This window comes from Pyricularia pennisetigena, chromosome 6 (genome assembly GCF_004337985.1).
Source record: "Pyricularia pennisetigena strain Br36 chromosome 6, whole genome shotgun sequence".
Lineage (NCBI taxonomy): Eukaryota > Fungi > Ascomycota > Sordariomycetes > Magnaporthales > Pyriculariaceae > Pyricularia > Pyricularia pennisetigena.
In genome coordinates, this window is record NC_043744.1 from 2,627,484 (window position 1) to 2,644,649 (window position 17,166).

At 50.9% G+C, this 17,166-nt stretch overlaps 4 protein-coding genes across 4 annotated transcripts; 2 read left to right on the forward strand and 2 right to left on the reverse strand.

Moving 5' to 3' along the window:
* Window positions 1–230: 230 nt before the first annotated feature.
* Window positions 231–2,838, reverse strand: PpBr36_04612 (uncharacterized protein; the record flags this gene model as incomplete). The annotated part of the gene is made up of 3 exons (XM_029891771.1): window positions 231–1,687; window positions 1,791–2,483; window positions 2,583–2,838. 3 exons carry the CDS (start codon window positions 2,836–2,838, stop codon window positions 231–233), a joined length of 2,406 nt encoding a protein of 801 aa, XP_029749987.1.
* A 3,380-nt stretch (window positions 2,839–6,218) lies between these two features.
* PpBr36_04613 (uncharacterized protein) lies at window positions 6,219–7,903 on the forward strand (the record flags this gene model as incomplete). Its single annotated transcript, XM_029891772.1, has 5 exons — window positions 6,219–6,281; window positions 6,356–6,411; window positions 6,489–6,777; window positions 6,835–7,615; window positions 7,731–7,903. 5 exons carry the CDS (start codon window positions 6,219–6,221, stop codon window positions 7,901–7,903), a joined length of 1,362 nt encoding a protein of 453 aa, XP_029749986.1.
* A 989-nt stretch (window positions 7,904–8,892) lies between these two features.
* PpBr36_04614 (uncharacterized protein) lies at window positions 8,893–10,793 on the forward strand (the record flags this gene model as incomplete). The annotated part of the gene is made up of 4 exons (XM_029891773.1): window positions 8,893–9,035; window positions 9,118–10,349; window positions 10,435–10,617; window positions 10,702–10,793. The coding sequence occupies 4 exons, from the start codon at window positions 8,893–8,895 to the stop codon at window positions 10,791–10,793; spliced, it is 1,650 nt and encodes a 549-aa protein (XP_029749985.1).
* Window positions 10,794–11,583: 790 nt separating this feature from the next.
* PpBr36_04615 (uncharacterized protein) lies at window positions 11,584–15,793 on the reverse strand (the record flags this gene model as incomplete). The annotated part of the gene is made up of 5 exons (XM_029891774.1): window positions 11,584–11,712; window positions 11,799–14,262; window positions 14,339–14,689; window positions 15,214–15,568; window positions 15,652–15,793. The coding sequence occupies 5 exons, from the start codon at window positions 15,791–15,793 to the stop codon at window positions 11,584–11,586; spliced, it is 3,441 nt and encodes a 1,146-aa protein (XP_029749629.1).
* Window positions 15,794–17,166: the final 1,373 nt, after the last annotated feature.

Sequence of the window (17,166 nt, forward strand, 5' to 3'; positions counted from 1 at the left end):
AGAAGCCCTCTCAAGCTTGCCGAGTGTATTCAACTGCACCTCATGATTCCTGTCACCCTGCCCTGCTGTTGTCACCTGATAAAGTTTTGTTTACGATTTCGAATGATTGAAAACCAGGTATGTCTCTGTAAATTTGGAAAAAGAAAGAAAAGCAGATAGGCGCACGTTATAAATTATTAAAATCTCTTTTGGCCACTACATCAGAAGAAACTCAGATCAATTAGCGCCGCTCAAGTATTGCTCTCGATGCTCAAAAGCGCACTCTGCACCGCTTCTGCAACGTCGACATGGAAAAATGGCCTGTTCAACCCATAGACAGGCACCAGCCTACTACCTCGCGAGGAAGCCGCCGCCGCCGCCCCGTTGCCCTTCTCGGCATCGACCTCCCCCCGAGACCCATCCTCGTGCCGCTGCTCGGCGTTCCCAGACCCATCAACCACGGAGACGCTGAAGAGCGGTGCCCATGGTGTGTTGGTGGATCCCGGGGTGCTGGCGGAACCCGGGGCACGGCTGCCGCTGTCGGATTCATACTCCTTGTCGCGGGGAGGGGACGAGGTGGAGTCGTTGGCCTCGGCGGCCGTGTCGGCGAAACCGAAGCCGGCGGCCACCAGGGCGCGCTTGGTCCAGCGGTTGGTGACGCCGGCAAAGTGCCACTCGACGGGGGACGGGGCGGCGTGCTTGGCGAACTGGTTACGCAGGTCGATCAGGGCCTGGATCGAGGTGACGTCGGCGTAGTTGATGGAGCTGAAGTCGAGGACCATGGCGCGCAGAATAGGCCGGTTTGCCATGTCGTCCGTCACCACCTGCCCGCGCCGGGGGCCCGGGTCGTTCCAGGGCCTGTCGCCAATCTTTGAGTGGTTGTCCAGGACGGTCCGGCGCGTCTTTTTATAGACGTACATGGTTATGAAGTCGAGGTGCGCGGCCGAGTTGGTGTAGTTGAACCCGTCGGGGAAGCGGTACACGAAGATGCCTGGGTGGACTTGACGGATTGGTAGGTCTGGGTTCGAGTTGTCTCGCCTTTCCTCGTCCAAATATGCATCCCGGCCAGTTCCTGATTGCTCCAGCTCGGAAGCAGTCGCCCCTGCGGCGCCAGTAGTCGTGTAGATCCTGGTGTGGCCCATGAAGCGCCCTGGCGATCGAGCGATCCGGAACAGCAGCAGTGCGGCTGATGCGGCCATGTTAAGGTAGATTCCATTTTCGATGTTTGTGAAAATAGTCAAAATTACACCGGCAAAGAACACGACCACCTCGATGGGAGACGTCATCCAGAATTGGTAGACAGTGTTGGGCGGGGTGATCAGATCACCAACTGCGTGGATAATGAGAGCTGCCAAACTGGCCGACGGGATGTAAAAGAAGACCGAAGTAAGAACGTAGAGGGCAAGCAACACGATGGCCGCCGTGAAGATGCCAGCCAGCGGCGTTCTGACTCCAGCTTTGGCTTTGATGGCGGTTCGAGAGAATGAGCCAGTGGCCGGGTAGCCGCCGAGAAACGGGCCAAACACGTTGGAGAATCCGATGGCGACAAGTTCTTGCGAGGGGTCAATGATGTAATTGTTGATACGTCCGAATGATTTGGAGATTGCGATATGCTCGATGATGAGCACGATGATTGTGACAGGCAAATCTGGTGCCACTGCATTAAGGACCTTTGAAGTCATCACTGGCGCGCCCACATGCTGGAATCCTGTAGTGTCAGAGAGATCAGCATTTGCATCCTGGGCTGACAGTAGAATAGAGGAAGCCACTCCTCATGGCTATGAGTATCCAAGTGTCAAGAGGTGACTTACCGCTAGGAACAGGACCGAGGATCTTGAACCTGGCATCTGAGGCCTTGGTCACATTCCGGTTCACAAGGAAGCTGATCAGAATGTATAGAAGGATCACAAACGCCATGCGCAGGGTGGCGATGAAAAACCACATCTTCTGTCTCCGAGGCTGCCTCCTTGCCATGAGATTGCAAAAAGAGCGGATCGAATACAGCATTACCAAGGCCGAAAGGCCCATTGCAGCGTCCAGCTTAGTCCGAGGCAGCCCCTTTAGGGTGTTGATGATGACCAAGTAGGTCGGATCGCGGCTGCTGACACCACTGATTCCCATCATCGTGGGCACCTGGCCAGCCGCAATGCTGATGGCGGCACCGGTCATGAAGGAGGCGATGGCAGTGAGCGATATGAACTCGACGATGAAGCCAAAGCGGATGAGACCCAAAACCAGTAGTACAACTCCCGAGAGGAGGGCCAGGCATCTTGCGATCTGCTCCGCCGGTATATCAGGCTCCGTCGACTGCACCCGGATGACAACGTTGCCGACAATGGTGGACATGACCGCCACTGTGCCAATGGTAATGTCTTTGCTTGTCGCAAACGCCCAGTACAACAGGAAGCCTACAAATGAGGTGTAGAGGCCGAATTCGGGGGGCAGCTGGGCCAGCAGGGCGTATGCCATCCCCTGAGGGACGACAACAAAGCCAACCGTGATGCCTGACAGGAGAGGAGGGATCAAGTTAGTGATTAACGTGTAAATGTTGGTCTTTTTTGTTTTTTTTTTTCCTCAAGAGGATTGTACTAGAGAGCGCTTACCAGCAATCAGGTCGCCGCTCAGCCAGGTGAGGTTGTAGTGGAAGATCCAGCCCAAAAATGGAAACAAGGAGCGGAAGTAGCGCTTCACACCACCCGCCGTTGGGATCAGCTGTTCGAGCGCTTCCTTGGCTGTTGGTTCCGCTTCGACATAGTGAGATACCCCGACTGGGTTTCCAGGGACGGCAGCGCGTTTCTCCTTGCTGTACCGGTCGACATCTATCCCGACCACTCGAGCAGCGGTCCGCCCGACTCCCATTTTCCCCTAGCTTGTTGGTCCTGTCGACCAGAAGTTTGTGTATTTGTCTAGACGAGGCTTCTGTTGTTGCAGAGCAGACAGACAGATGATAGCGTGTAGAGGTAAACACAAAAACAAGCAACAGAAAGACAGTTGTGTTGTGAGACGAGAGGCTGACACAATGCTCTCCAAAAAGTGGACGATTCTTTCGGGGGTGTGCTATCCATTTATATCATCACCAGCCCGAGTCAATGGTATATAAATCAAAGAAAACGTATAACAACTTTAAATTGCACTTTTCTGTTTTAGACGCCCAGGGATACGCACCAAGACTAACCAGGGATACGAAAAGAATGTGTACACCAGACCCCCGCGCTACTCGGGCCCCCCAAGCTTCAGCATCGCATTGCCAACTTTGGCAGCTACAGCCCGAGCTAAGAATTTTGGTGGTGTGTTGACAAACTCACTGGAGCTGAAAAAAGGGGGAAGGGTAACAAAAAGCACGGAAAAATAAAATGAGGAAAAAAAAAAAATAGACTTTTTCCCACCCCTACCCTGAGCCCGACATTTGGATGAGTGCCCAGTGGCAGTCGGAAGCAAAAAAAAAAAAAAAAAAAAAACGCAGCATGGCAGCGACGACAGATAGGGTGGCCATGCCATTCATTGTACATCCCCATACCAAGAGGCGAAAATGCACGCGAGACCAGCCAAGTAGCATGCCAATGTTCTGGGCGATCTATCTCAAGGCGGCAGTGGGATGACTGGGCGGCATCATGTTTTCCAGGCCCCTCACTTGTTTATATTCTCGCGCATATATGATCGTCACCCCTGGGCAACGTGTTCAGGTATCGGTAGATCGCGGCGATCAACAAAAGAATCTTACTGGCCCGGGGACACTTGTCTTGAGGATTTTTTTTTCTTTTTTTAAACAAGGGTCTTGTCTATTCCATCGAGCCGTTTCAACGCATTTATTTTACCTGTGCTGAAAATCCAACAGCCCGGACAACCGCAGCAAGGTTCCAAAGACAGCTTGTGTGCCAATGTGCATGCGGGGAATGAGAGAGTTCCCTCCTCCAGGTCCTGCAGTACAGGGGACAACAAACTACAAACCAACCATGCGTTTGGGTGATGACGCCTTCAGTCAACCACTGGGCATCATGTCATACTGCGTGCGGGGAGGGGCTGCCGCCCACGGTGACCTTGTCACGTCAAGCTTGGCATATTGGCGGGTTATCTGTAGTAGCTTGGGTTACGTGCGGGATCGGACGAACATTAAGGCTTTGAGTTCCACTAAGTTTTGGGGTTTGGGAAGTTTCCGAGTGGTGTTGTCTTTTTTTTTTCTTTCTCCAAAAATACAAAGTGATTCATTCCATGCTGATTGGAGTTGTTGTTGGCACACGTGGTGGTTGCAATGCAAGCAGTGAAGTGGAGGGCTAAGAGTTGGAGAACCGGACAGGTCCGTCTTTGGGTTAATTAGCTCCAGGGCCGTAGTCCCCCACGTTTAGGTAAGGCAATGGTATAAACTCTTGTTTACTCACCTGGCAGGCACTGTAAAGCAGCTGGCTAGCTAGCTGTATGCACCCCAGGGTGGCAGCCTCTAGACAAGCCTCAGCCAACTCAGCCTCTATTTTTCCTTTTGTTTGAAATTTTCTTTTTCTCTTGCGATATATGACTCTTCGGTAATTGTCAAAATCACCAACTTCATCTCGATCTTCTTATCAACATGAAAAAAAAAAAAAATGAGGTTCAGGTCGGAAATGTCCGCATCAATTACAAAAGTCCTCCCAGCTGCTTTACTCTAGCGTTATGCAGCTAGGGCAGGACAGCTTACCATTCAAAAGCGCCAAGCGCCAAGCGATCGATATAATTGGATGTGAGCCGTGTAAGCTGTTGAATGCTCATTCTCGGCGTCGATGGCGACATCGATCCCGCCAGGGGTCCCAGGCACGCCATCGTCAACCCCATCATATCCTGCATTCCAAATCTACAGTCATGGCTTGAGCCTGGACCAAATCCTAACTTCGGGAAAATATTATGTCTTTTTTTTTTTAAAAAAATCTTAAATTTATCTTTAATTCTAGCTGATAAAGCTCTTTTTGGGATGTCACATTTCTTAATTCAATATTCCGTTGCTGACCCTTACCCCATGCCCCTGACGTTATATCAACTTGATATATGCGTACATGTGTGATAAGGCCTCGAATGCTCCCAAACTCGAATTCGGCTGTGGCTGCTTACAGCTACAGTAGTAGAAATCAGCCCTGGATGAAGGGAGGAAACGATTAATGTATAAACAAGAAGAGTAAAAATTAGCGAGAAACCATACCTTGTTTGCAAACTCGTGGGGGTCGTATGAATCATTTGAAGCATTGCATCCGCTTGCACTGGCACTATTTGATAGATGTTTGCTCTGATCTCATATGTAGGATCGTGGCATGGTCAGCTCGTTCTATACATATTTCGAAACCGAACCAACTCCCAAAATGGATCTCGTTATGCCAAAGCGCATCTCTACACTCTAATAAAGAGGGCGAGGGACTCAGATACATCCCGCAGCTGAATGATCTCAGGCAGTACAGAGTACGTAACGTAAACGCCACTGCCATATAACCAGCCACCACTCGCGGAGCAGATATTCCCGAATAACATTAAGTTGCATATTCGGCAATGTTTTCAGGGCTGCATGGTAAAACACTAGACGCGCCCAATCTCCCGGGTCATGGGTACCATTGAGCACACACCCCAGACTTTTGCACATACCATCTGCGGCCTGTGGCAAGTCTGTGTCACATCGAAAATGCCGTGCTTTCCTGCCCACGCCACACCAGTCGTGATGTTGGGATGACTGGCTAAACCACCTCAGCTCTTGCATCCAGCGCGCTTTCTGGCAGCGCGAAGCGATAAAGCGCAAGCCCGTTTGCCTTTAGACAAACGTTCAGCTACCTGCCTTGAGGTGGTGACATGACGACTCCTTCGCTTCGCAGAATGCCTCTTGGTACCTTCCCGAGCACGAATCAGCCACCAAGATGATGTGATTGCGATTGCTCTATGAGATTGCAGCGTCAAGGACTGTGATGATGCATATGTAGTCTTGGCTTAGCGAAGGGTATGGCAGAAGTTCCCCTTCGCAACTTGATGATTGAAGGGACGTCGTTGATCAGATCAAGTTTGTAGTCGGGCAAAAGTCTTATCCAATTTACTCCACTCTACCCACCTTACGTCAGCATCAACCAGACATTTCCAACCGACCGTGGGATCACGTGAAAGCGCGTCTTTTGGTCCTGATTGTTGTTGGAAACCTGGCAAGCCGTCGCGTAACCAAAACGGGTTGTCATCCCAAAGAACAGGCAGTTAGTTTTCCGCAACGTAGCTAGGTGCATGTCAAACTCGACGGCGCAACAATGGCTGTCACGACAGATTACAAGAAATTTCTGGCAGAACAGATTCTGACCGAGGACAAAGTAGTGAGTGAGCCTGTTCCTCTCATCTTGTCATCGCGATTCGAAAACTCCCCGTGCTAAGATACCACTTTATCAAGATTACTTATCGGTACCTTGGCCGATCCCTTGGAGTGCGCTTCAATGCCGCCAAGCAGTAAGCCCGGCATCAGCTCATTCTGAAACGACTTGAATCTGAAAGACCACAAATAACTGACTGTCATGACCGTTAAGAATGCTCTACGAGTTTCACAAGTCGCAAAATGAACGGAAGCCAGGTGCCATTCATGCGACTTATCTCGTGTACGGCGTCAAATCAAATGAGGATTCTCTCCATGGGCGTTCTCAGCCGGACGGGGACATTGAGATGGCGAGCTCTATGCCCGAGGTTGAAGAAAACTCAGAGCAAGTACCAGTGTTCACGGTCACTCTGGTTAAGGAGGAAAACCTAGAGGACTGTCTAGCGCAGTATGAACAAGTGACTTCCATTCACGTATACAGCATAGGGAGGCACCCTATGAGCGTAAGTTCTTCGTTTATCGATTCCCAGCCCGGGGAGACAAAGAGCTAACAGCCATAGAAGGACCCGCAACTCCTATCAGATGCAGCTCAGCAAGCCCTTCAGATCGCGTCCGCCGACGATCCTCTTGAGCTGAACAGAAAATTAGGCAACATCAGCAACTCTCAAGTGCGGCGACGAGACCGGAAAGGATTAGCAGTCCCGCCACCGGCCGCTGTAAAGTCAGAGCCGAAGCCCAGCCAACCGGTGAAGGCCGAGCCTCCCAAACCCCAGGGAGTGTTCGGAAAGTCAAATGCGCCTGCCAAAGACGAGTCCAAGTCGCAGGACACCTCATCTGCAAAGTCATCACAAGCAGCGTCTGCGGCCTCTACGCAAAGCGACAGCAAAAAGCCCCCATCGTCTATGAAACGGGGCGGCTCCGGCGGTTTGATGCAGGCCTTTGCAAAGGCTAAGCCCAAGAAGAAGGTCGAGCTCACCGTGCCTTCTCAGACCGACACTGCCATGTCAGATGACGGAGAGGATGATTCGGAAGCCGTGCCTGCGCCGAGAAACGCCGAGCCTGCCGATGGAGCCGCCAGCCGCAAGACGCGAAAGGAGAGGGAGGAGGAGCTGAAGCGCATGATGGAAGAGGATGATGACGATGTGGAGGAAGAGAAAGAGCGTGAAGACACCCCGATGGAGGAGCCAGAGGAGGAGCCCGAGGAAGCGCCTGCCCCTGAGGCCCCCAAAGAGCCTGAAGAGCCAGCAGAGGTAGTCTCGGCTAGTACCGGAGACGGCCGGAGGCGTGGCAGGAAGCGGGTCATGCGCAAGAAGCAAATCATGGACGATCAGGGCTACCTCGGTAAGTCTGACTTTATCAATTCAGGACGTCGAAAAAAAAAAAAAAAAAAAAAAAAAAAAAAAAAAAAAAAAAAAAAGTCTGCTGTACAGCCAACTAACATCTTTCCGCCTAACAGTCACCATTCAAGAAGCGGCCTGGGAGTCTTTCTCCGAGGACGAAACCCCGCCTAGTTCTGCAAAGCAAGTAAAGCCTGTCGTTGCTGCGCCGGCCGCAGCATCTGCTGCAAAAGGCAAAAAAGGTGGAGCCAAAGGGCAAGGTAACATCATGTCGTTCTTTTCGAAGAAGTGATTCGATGAAAGTGGTACTTTGGGTTGCCATGGCATTTGGGTAGGCAGCCTATGATACTCATAGTGGCTAATTGTCATGAAGAATATGGAATTGCCAGCCATTTACCGTATCAAAATATACTTGAATACTATTGGTACTTTTTCGCGTTGTAATTTTTTTTTATCTTGTGGTTCCAAATACTACTGTGGTCGTTAGGACGTCCCAGCTTTAGGGGTTCTCAGCGAAAGCCAGGGGTTGAGCTGATTGACGCAGGGTCGCCCTTCCCCAGCACCTGTCCAAACAACGCAACGGTCGCAAAATCACACCAAAAGTCGCCATTTTCACAAAGTCATAACTTTTCCAATATAAAATTCGCAAGCTCGACTTTCTCAAATCAACTAGAAATCTAATAAAATAGATATATAGTAGGATTCTGATTTAATTGATGGCAAATTATTTAACTGGTAAAAAGTTGAAGTGAAAATGTTCAAATTTGAAAAAAAAAAAAAAAAAAACTCTATCCCCTCTATATCCCCTGTAACCCCCTGTAACGGCATTTTTTCAACTTTTGTTCCTTTATATTTATATTTCCAACTACTATAAATAATCAAATTTGTTAATACTGGTATATAATAACAGATAGGCCTTTAAGCGTTATATTAAACAGTTTTTTTTGCTTGCGAACATTTTGAATTGATTTAATTATTTATTGTTAAAAACCGCGAGCTTTCGTGTGGCTGTGGGATCGTTGCGTTATTTTTGGACAGCTGCTGTGACTTGAAATTCGGAGGAAGGCGTATTTCTTTGTTCTCGTCTTTGCAGCACTTGGGCTTGAGATGCTAGATCTAGACTAGTCTGGTCTCTCCGATTCCTTTGCCATGATTTTATTTTCCTCCGAAATCTTTTAGTTATTTCTTCCTCTACCAGTCTCATTTTTATTGCTTTGATTTGAGGGTGAACCGAAAGTTAATTGACGTCTCGGTGAAGCTTGACCCAGCATTTTGGGCACCATGGGCCTAACCACATTCCTGTTCCTTTTGCCGTTACTCGCACACTTATCCGAGGCGACTGCGGACGACTCGGCGCAGGTACCATTTCATGATTTCGACCATGCCGCTTGTCCAGACTACGCAAGCTATTCAAAATATAAGCAGTAAGCACGAGAGACATATCTCCCCAACTTGGGCTTGGGTCTACGTCATCTTACTGACCAACGTCCTGCCCCTCCTCAACAGTCCCCCGTTCAGCAATGGGCCCCTCAGATTACCTTATCAGCGACCCGATCCGCGCTGTCGGACCTTCAACAATGACGCGATCGAGAAGGTCATCAAGGATGTCACCTCGCGGATGAAGGACCCGGACATGGCGCGCCTGTTTGAGAACGCGTTCCCCTCGACGACAGATACAACGGTCAAGTTCCACACCGACGGCAAGACGAACCGCAAGACCAAGCCCCGCGACGAGGACGACGACTACTTCGGCAACAGGGGCGGCAAAGGGGCTTGGGAAGGCCCTCAGTCCTTTATTATAACCGGCGACATCATCGCCGAATGGCTTCGCGACAGCACGAACCAGCTGGCGCCGTACCAGCCCCTGGCCAAGAAGAACCAGGCCGTCCGCACCCTAATCCTAGGCGCCATAAACACCCAGGCCGAGTACATCATCCAGAGTCCGTATTGCAACGCCTTCCAGCCGCCGCCCATTGCCAATCTCTCCCCCAGCCACAACGGGCAGGGCGACACGGTGCACCCCAACTACGACCCAAACTTTGTCTTTGAGTGCAAGTATGAGCTCGACAGCCTGGCTCATTTCCTTGCCCTCGGAAACGACTTCTTTGAGAAGACAGGGTCTACCGAGTTTGTCAACTCGCGCTGGCTGCTTGCGCTCGACACCCTCCTCAGCGTGCTCGAGCATCAGGCGATGCCGACCTTCAACTCAAAGACTGGCAACTTCAGGCTCAATCAGTACACGTTCCAGCGGAGGACCACAGCCGGCACCGAGACGCTCAGCCTACAGGGGGTGGGCAACCCGCTCGGCAACGGGACGGGCCTAGTGCGGTCCGCGTTCCGACCTAGCGACGATGCCAGCATCCTGGGCTTCTTCATCCCGGCCAACGCCATGATGGCCGTGGAGCTTGGGCGAGCAGCCAAGGCTCTGAAGGCTGCCGACATGGCCGACAACGCCATCACCGCGACCGTCGAGAGGTGGAGTAAGACCATCACCGAGGGCGTCTGGGAGCACGGCGTCGTCAAGCACAAGGTCCACGGTGATGTGTTTGCGTACGAGGTGGACGGCTACGGCTCGGCGATTTTGATGGATGACGCCAATTACCCATCGCTGCTGGCTCTACCCGTGATGGGATTCGTTTCAAAGGATGACAAGACGTATCAGAACACGCGAAAGATGCTACTGGCAAAACAGTCCAACCCCTACTACCTCGAGGGCAGGGATTTCAGGGGTATTGGAGGTATGTCTATTTGCAACATGACCCAGAAGCGAAGAGGTTACGTTTCTGCTTGTGTGCGTGCGCTGACTAAAAACCTCGTCTACAGGACCTCACATTGGCCTCCAGAATGCGTGGCCTATGAGCCTCTTGATGCAAGCGCAGACCTCGGACGACGATGAAGAAATCAAGGGGTGTCTGCAGCTTGTTCTCAAGTCTGCTCTCCTCGGTCTTGTGCATGAGAGTGTTGACGTTAACCAAATCACATCGTACACGAGGAGTTGGTTTGCCTGTAAGGAACCCAGTCATCTGACCTGACATAAATTTGGCTATTCGGTCAGGACGAAGCGACTAACATCTTCCTCGCAATCAATAGGGGCCAATGGGGTATTTGCCGCTACCATCCTAGACCTCGCTAAGAGGAAACCGTATTTGATATTCACGAATGACGAGCCCTATGAGATGTAAGCCGAGGGCTTTCATGCGGATAGATTTAGAATGAAAACATAGATGTTCCTGCCGGCACTTGTCACCCAAGGCGGGGAGTATACCGAATCGTTCCATTGGGGTCGGATTGCTGAAAGTTTCCGACCCAAGTGCCCATTTCTAGAATCATAACTTACCAGGCCGTCTCGTCAAAAGATGTCTGAACAAACTACCCAATGGTCTCAACATCTCTGTAACTGAAAGAGATGAGAAAGTAGGACAATAGGGCCAGTAGTTCAACCGATGAGGACTAGGCAGGCAGCTTGCAACCAGGCGAATTTGAGGTCTGATTTTTCTTCATCCTTCCAGTCCGTTTGCTCTTCTCATCCGATTATCCTAGACTAGACTGCGTCATCGTAGACCCACTCCCCTATTCTCTTTTAAACCTCTTCTGTTCAGGCGACACACATAGGCTCCCCACGGCCGTTCACCGACGCAACATGACCTGCCTACTAGAATGATAATATCACCAAAGTTTATCAGTGGATACAGCTTGTACAGCTCAGGATAAGGAGAATATGCATTAACTGGATGGTTCATTCGTGTTTGGCTTCTTCATGATATCATAATAAAGCGGTTATGCGGTGTGCGCTCCGCCAGCTTAAACACCGTGTTCTGAAACAAATGATAAAAAAAAGAAAAAAAGAAAAAAAAGAAAGACCAAACACAGCTTGTCAAAAAAGACAAAAAAAAGGTATAACTCGTTTCGCATCAACGTCACGGACCTAACAATCACCAGAAATATAACCAACATGCAGAAAATTCCGACTCATTAAATCTCCTCTACAGCACAGTTGGGGTGGAGCACGTAGACTACACGGACGGCGCGCGCCGATGAGCCCTCTCCGGTGGCGGCATGGCCGTCCTCGGGCTGGGCCTCGACGGCCATAAGGATATGTTCCTGCAAAACGATAGGTGCCACAGTTAGTAACAGCTATATGCGGGCCGGGCTGCACCATCAAAAAGGGTGCCCATCTCGCGACTTACCTTGACCATCTTCTTGAGCACCATTGTGGCCAATTTCTTTTCCCTGTTAAAGTCTTCCTCGCTCGCAAGCTCGTCCTCCTTCTGCTCCAAGTACCAGTTGACAAGGTCGTCGCCAGAGATGCCCTCGCCGCTGCCCGAGGCCTCGTCCTCGGCGACGCGCTGGACCATCATGTTCAGCATCGATACCCACTTCTCGTGGGTGATCGTCACCTTGTGGCTGGCTGGTTGGGCCGTCGAGGCGTTCTGGGCAGCCTCCTCGCCGCCCATTGGCGAGTCCTCGTCCTGAGCTTGACCTGCCTGTGCCGCCCGGCGAAGCGTCTCCTGGTCATCTTCGGGCGCATCCTCTTCGTCGTCGACCTCGACGTCGTCGTGTTCAACGGAGATGATACTTTGGCGCAGCAGGTTGTAGGCCTCATCGACCATGTGCGGAGCAATTTCCTCAACGCAGTTGACCTTGGCAATTGCTTCGCTCAACCGGATCATACTTTCCAGCTGCCGAACCGTGATGCGGTAGCTGTTTTTGCCCACGCCGCCCTGTGCATCGTCGGCTCGGAGCTCGCGGTAGTGTTTCACCAAAGTCTGCTTGGCCTCTTCGGTGAACTCGGGCCTGAACGTCCGAGCAAATCGAATGTAGCGTTGCAGCTGCTCGGTGCTAAACTCAGGCTCGATGGCCTCGTCGCGTAGCTGGTGAATACCGACGATGTGCTCCGCGAGATGGCGGTCGGTGCGTTCGTTGCATTCGTCCAGCACCACAAAGAAGAGATCGAAACGAGACATGATGGGCGCACTCATGTTGATGTTGGCCCGAAGTGTTGTCTTTCGGTTATACCTCCCGCCGACCGGGTTGGCGGCCGCTAGGATGGACGTACGCGCATTCAAAGTTGCTTGTATACCTGCCTTGGCGATAGAAATAGTTTGCTGTTCCATAGCTTCGTGGATCGCTACCTGGTCGGCGATGTCCATCTTGTCAAACTCGTCAATGGCGCAAATTCCATTGTCTGCCAGCATCAGAGCACCGGCTTCGATAGTGAACTCGCCGGTTTCCTCGTCCTTGACAACTGCAGCCGTCAAACCTGCTGCCGAAGATGCCTTTCCTGATGTGTAAACCGCCCGTGGTGCGAATGAGCAGATGTATTTGAGGAATTGGGATTTTGACGTTGACGGATCGCCCACAATGCAAATGTTGATATCGCCACGGAGCTGCATGCCCTCTGCTGTAGTTTTGTGGACACCGGACATAAGCTGTAGGAGCAGTCCCTTCTTGACCACATTATGACCATATACTGTTGGCGCAATGGACTGCACTAGACGGTCGTAAATCTTGTCGCTGTGCACCATACTACGTAGGTCATCAATCTCAGATGTGCTGTATGATGCCAGTACTGCCGCCTGCGCCTCCTCCTGTGTTTCTGTTACATCCGAAGAAGATGCGTGGGCCAAGGCCGCTGCAATCTCGGCCGCGCCTCCCTTTGATGAGCCCCCTAGCCCATCACTATGTGGTATTACCATGCAGGCGAGGAATGCCAACCTGTAAGTCAAATCCCTGACACCGAGAGCCTTGAGTCCAGTAACTCCGGAGCCGCCAGCCTCGGCGGGGCGGGGTGCCTTGTCGTCGCGCACCGCTGTGGCTCTCAGTCCTGGCAAGCCCATTTGACTGACATCGGGAACGACGATGAGTGCGCCAGTGAAGACGCACTTCTCCCCAGCCTTCGCGCGGTCGACGATTTCGCCGCGCATAACGACATCCATTGTGCGGGGCATGCTGCCTGTAGGAATTTCACTACTGTTCTCTTGGATACGAACCTTTTGCCAGTCGACAAAGGTGCTTTGTCTGATATCAAGCTGCCATGCCAAGCGATTTTGGCAGCTTTCGTTGGGGCACTGCGTTGGCTCTGTGTAGCGGAAAGTCTGCTCCACGTTTGGCACAATGGCCTTGCAGGCCTGGCACATGAACGTCGCCAACGACAGCTCCGGGCGGACTTCAGACGTGCGAGTGACCGTGCCGGATATGCTCAGTAGCTGACCGATATTCTTTGCACGCAGGGCGCGCACCCGGCTGACCAGGGGCAGGTTATAGAAGGCTATGGCAAACAGTTTGTCCGTTTGCTGGTTGGTTGTCTTCTCTGCCAAGTCGCTCTGACTAGCCGAGCCGACGTTGCTGGCACCCGAGGTCGTCATGTTGCTCGAGGCTGTTGTTGCTTGGCGGTGCTCGCGGAAGTATTGTGGCTCGTACTTTGCGATCATGTTGTGCAGACCTGTGGTAAGATAAGGCAGGAAGCGATAGTACTCTCTGACTATCGCCTCTGCCAAGTTACCATTCTGGTAGGTGCTGAGGTGTTTGAAGTCAACGTAAAGAGTTGAGAGTTGATGCGTCCGCATGCCATGAATCTGCGCTACGTAGTAAACCCTGGTTGTCACGGCGCTCGAGGCTGGTTGGCCAGAGGAGTCGGGCTCTTCGGTATACCTGAAAGAAAAGGAAGCCAGAGACTGTTAGCAATGCACTTGACTAGATTATACTAGCCTGACAGCCCTAGACGTACCATTCTATAAACTCTTCAAAGTGTTGTTGGATAGCAAGACCAACGCGGTCCTCGACGCGGGGTACTTGTTGGTCGGGTCTTCGAGATCTGATTGGGACCTGGTCGTCGGCGAAGCCATCACCCTCGTCGTCGCTGGGCGCGCCCATGCTCTCGGACGGAGGGGCGCGGGGTCGACCAGCCGAAGAGCTGGGGTGCTGAGGACGCCTGATGCCGCTGGAGCGAGGGGCATCAGACATCATGAAACCCGCATCGCTCGAGGGGGTCGCCATTGCGATCAGTAAGGGGCGACTGTGGCGCGCAGACGAACTGAGAAATAGACTAGCTGCAGAACTCAAAAAGGGTTCGTTGAGTCTTGCGCGAAATATAGCTATGTATAGCCGTCAAGGTTGGTTATTTTTCATGCGCTCAAAGAAAGTGGGCGCTTGTAGGCATTGAGTTGATGTGCACTCATTGCCAGGCAACGGCGCAAAAGCGGGGACGAGGACAACGCGTCGGGTCGCGTCCAGTTTAATTGAATTTCTTTTTTTTTTCTTTTCTTTTTTTTTTTTTTGCCCCCTTGCTCAGCTCCATGCAACCTGGAAGTACGCTACTTGCCAAGCACATGCAACCAACCCAACCTTACTCTTACTCCGAGCCTGTCTGTCTGCCTTGCCCAAATTAACCATGATATATTCCCAGTTTCCCATACGCCGTACATGCCATAAAACCAATCAAACAAGAGTGCATCCAAACTCGGCTCAATAGTCAACCTGTCCGTCACTACAGTAGTACCAAGCAGAAACGACACTCATAACCCAACAAAACAAATAAACCCAAAATTGCCAAAAAAAAAAAAAAAAAAAAAAAAAAAAAAAAAGACTTTAGTAGGAATGAACCTACGGAATCCAGATATTAGCAAAACAAGCGTCAAGTAAATCTCAGCGTGAAAAACACTGACCTGCCCTGCAAGAGCCACCCATTCTTCCAATCCCCTTACGTAAGGATCCGAGGATGCGTCTGCCGTGGACTCATGGCCCCAGATGACCATCTCTTCAAACTCGGCTTTCGTATCCAAGGTAGTTGTCGCCGCCTTCTCCTCCGCATCAACATCGATCGTCACAGTTTCATCTGCTCCGGTCTCTGCTGGCCCATCTTCTGGTCCCCTTTCCACAACGACGCCTTTATACCCTTCCGGAACCTTGATCGTTTTGCCTTGCAACTTCCTTCCTCGAAAAAATGCAATCTTCTTTCCTGAAAATCGACGTTAGTATTCAGGTCGAGTGAATCAGTGGGGACATGTCGAGGGAAAAAAAAAAAAAAAAAAAAAGGCTTACCATCCTGCGACTCTGTGGGCTTCCAGTAACTTTGTACCTGGTCGATTGGACCATCGTGGTGGATTGTGCAGGGCAGCAGGTGCACTGCCGCTGCAGACTTGCTCTTCTTTTGAGCATTTATCTCGATGATCTTTTGGGACATCTTGAAAGTATTTTGTGGCAAGGCTTACAGCAGCTAATGTGTTGTCACAAATCCAGACAAAATTCGACGCGTATGTTCTCGTTCAGGAGACGCGTTTAGTTTGAAGTGGGTCGTTCATGGAACGGCATGAATTTACTTCCTCTTTTTAGCTACCCTGCACCAATCCTCGCAAGCAAACAAGAGATTCTGCCCCACCTAGGTCAGTAGCTTACTTTGTATCCCCGGAAACCCAATTGCGACGATTCCTAGACTTTGAAATTGCCTAATCACTGCGTGGAACGTTTCTCTCTTTCTTTTTTCTTTTCTCTTTTAAAGCACTTGAACCTTGTCTCTTTTCTATCTCTGTCCCTGCTGCACCAAGAGACTGGTCATATGTGCAAAGAAGGTTGGTTATCTATCTACAAACACCCTTTTATTTTTTGGACACAGCGTACCCAACAACCACACAACCAACAGTTGCTCGCTCACACCGAGCTCGGCATGGAGAACATTTAACGCCGCTCCAACAACGCCCCACCGCGGACAACGGCTATTTTACATGCCGAACGTCGTCCCCTCCCAAGTCATCTCAAAGTAACCCACCTAGCAGCAATAGTTCACGTCATGGACTCCATGTCAAGGGCATAGCTTGTTCACAAGTTTGTAATACCTCAAGTCGAGCTAAGTAGCAAGTAGTAAGGGGTAACGCACCTCTAATTAACTTTTATCAAAATCCGGTTGCATTTGTCGTGGGCGATGGTTCCGGGCATTGTCATGGACAAGATCCGGCCAATGTCCATCGCGATCCCGAGAGGTAACCAGGGACCCCAGCCAGATCGTGCATACAGGAGAGCATCAATATCACCACAGGAAAACCGTGTGATATAGGTGCCGTACTTAATTATCCGACATCCCAAGACGGTTCTAGCGCATGGCTCGAACAGCGGTGAAGAAGTCGAGAAAATTACACAGTAAGAAAGAGATAGAGAGAGAGAGGGATAGAGGACATTAGGTACAGATGCTTCCGATGCTCTAAAAATGCATGGTCTGCGAAAGAAAGCGCCAAACTCCTCGTTGCTTTTTGTTGAGCTTACCCGCTACTCTGACTTATGCTCGTCATTGACATTTGACGGATATTATTTTAAACACTGCCAGACCGCCTCCAGAGTCGGAAATCGCAGCTAATATACTACTGACTCGAAATGAACTTGTACCCAAGTCGATCCTTCAGCAATTAGCGTCGATTCTGTGGGGGGCGCTAGCTTTCCAACGGCGCTCTACCGTATTCCATATCACTGTTTTGCCTTGTTCCCCATGCACATGTGTTTGATAATCAAACAAGGCAAGTCGAAAGAAAGAAAAAAAAAAAAAAAAAAAAAGTTCTCCGTCAAGCT